This window comes from Histoplasma capsulatum, genomic scaffold (assembly GCF_000149585.1).
Source record: "Histoplasma capsulatum NAm1 scaffold_1 genomic scaffold, whole genome shotgun sequence".
Classification (NCBI taxonomy): domain Eukaryota; kingdom Fungi; phylum Ascomycota; class Eurotiomycetes; order Onygenales; family Ajellomycetaceae; genus Histoplasma; species Histoplasma mississippiense.
In genome coordinates this window covers 4,349,270-4,350,557 of record NW_001813982.1, presented here as the reverse complement: position 1 = coordinate 4,350,557, position 1,288 = coordinate 4,349,270, and the positions used below count along the sequence as shown (strand labels likewise).

The window sequence follows — 1,288 nt, the reverse complement described above, 5'->3', positions numbered from 1 at the left end:
CAAATCAGACCCGCGGATATCCGCTATGACTGACCTAGCCGTGGCCGTCCAACGCGATGACATCCACGCGTACGAAGAAATCCTTCACAATAACCCGGACGTCCTTTCAGACCCCTTCATAGCCGAGAACATCGACGAAGTGAGTCGTAACATGCGCACCAAAGCCGTCCTCAAATTAATAGCCCCTTATACTCGTTTCAGCCTCGCCTTCATCTCCAAACAAATCAAGATATCCCTCCCCGAAGTCCAGGATATCCTCAGCTTCCTAATTCTTGATCAGAAGATCCCAGATGCGACAATTGATCAGGAAACTGGCGCCGTCGTCATCAATAGGGCTGACGACCATGAACGACTGCAAGCTCTGGGGACCTGGACGTCTCAGCTGAACTTGTTGTGGCGGAGTGTTTTGACCAATGCGGACGGGTTTAGACTCGAGGATAGTGCTCGTGTCCATGCGACTTTGGTGAATACCGACGGGGATTATGGGCAGTTGGGTCTTGCGGGAGATGTTTTGCCATCTCCAGAATTCCGAAAATTGGGTGTTGGTCGGGCAAAGCGGGATTGGAAAGGGAAGTCGGGGCTTGCAAAGGCATTCTCACGAGCTCTCTGATATTTTTTTTTTTTCACGAATGAGCTTGTTTTGGCTCTTGCTATTGCCTATCGTTTTACATGTATTTGGAATTCTCTTGCTGCACCTTGTTTTAATCGAAACATCGGGCCGCTGGCGAATTTTATAGAGTTATAGAAACGATGAGGGGCTTGTTGTTTACTCTCGACCAAGACAAATGAGAGTTTCGCAAGCCCCTTTACAACCACGGTGGAGAGGATGGTCGCCAAACCGGTAACCCTCACCCCTCTGTTCCTGACTATCCGGCGGCCAGAATAAATTTAACGACCTGGATAACAAGCTATGGTATATTAGACGAGCTACGTGGTCTTAAACAAAATGTCTTTCTCTTCATAACCCATAGCAAGCAGTTGTTTATGACCTTCCCACCAGTCTCTATCTGAATCTTAAAATCCCGTTGCTATTCCAGAGCAATGGAACCAAAACCACATACGGATTATACAGATTACCTAGCTAGAAGTTCCATTTCATCAATCCCAAATAACAAATGAGGTGCGATCCAACCATACGGCTATCTCCGTCAGAAAAATAGTTACGTGAAAGGCTAGATCTGAATTTAGATTTATTCAGACACTGTCACCCCTCGCTGTTCTCGCGGTGCCGTTCAACCAGCAAACTGCATACAAAGTATTTATGCACGTATGTACATGTACTGTACAT

At 46.7% G+C, this 1,288-nt stretch overlaps 1 protein-coding gene across 1 annotated transcript in view; it reads left to right on the top strand.

Moving 5' to 3' along the window:
- HCAG_01239 (COP9 signalosome complex subunit 2) overlaps positions 1–610 on the top strand; it is a gene marked incomplete at both ends in the record, with an annotated part of 1,839 nt that extends 1,229 nt beyond the window's left edge. Inside the window, one exon of the mRNA XM_001544142.1 lies at positions 39–610. Coding sequence (XP_001544192.1) covers positions 39–610 — 572 coding nt within the window. The remainder of the gene's footprint in view (positions 1–38) is intronic.
- Positions 611–1,288: the final 678 nt, after the last annotated feature.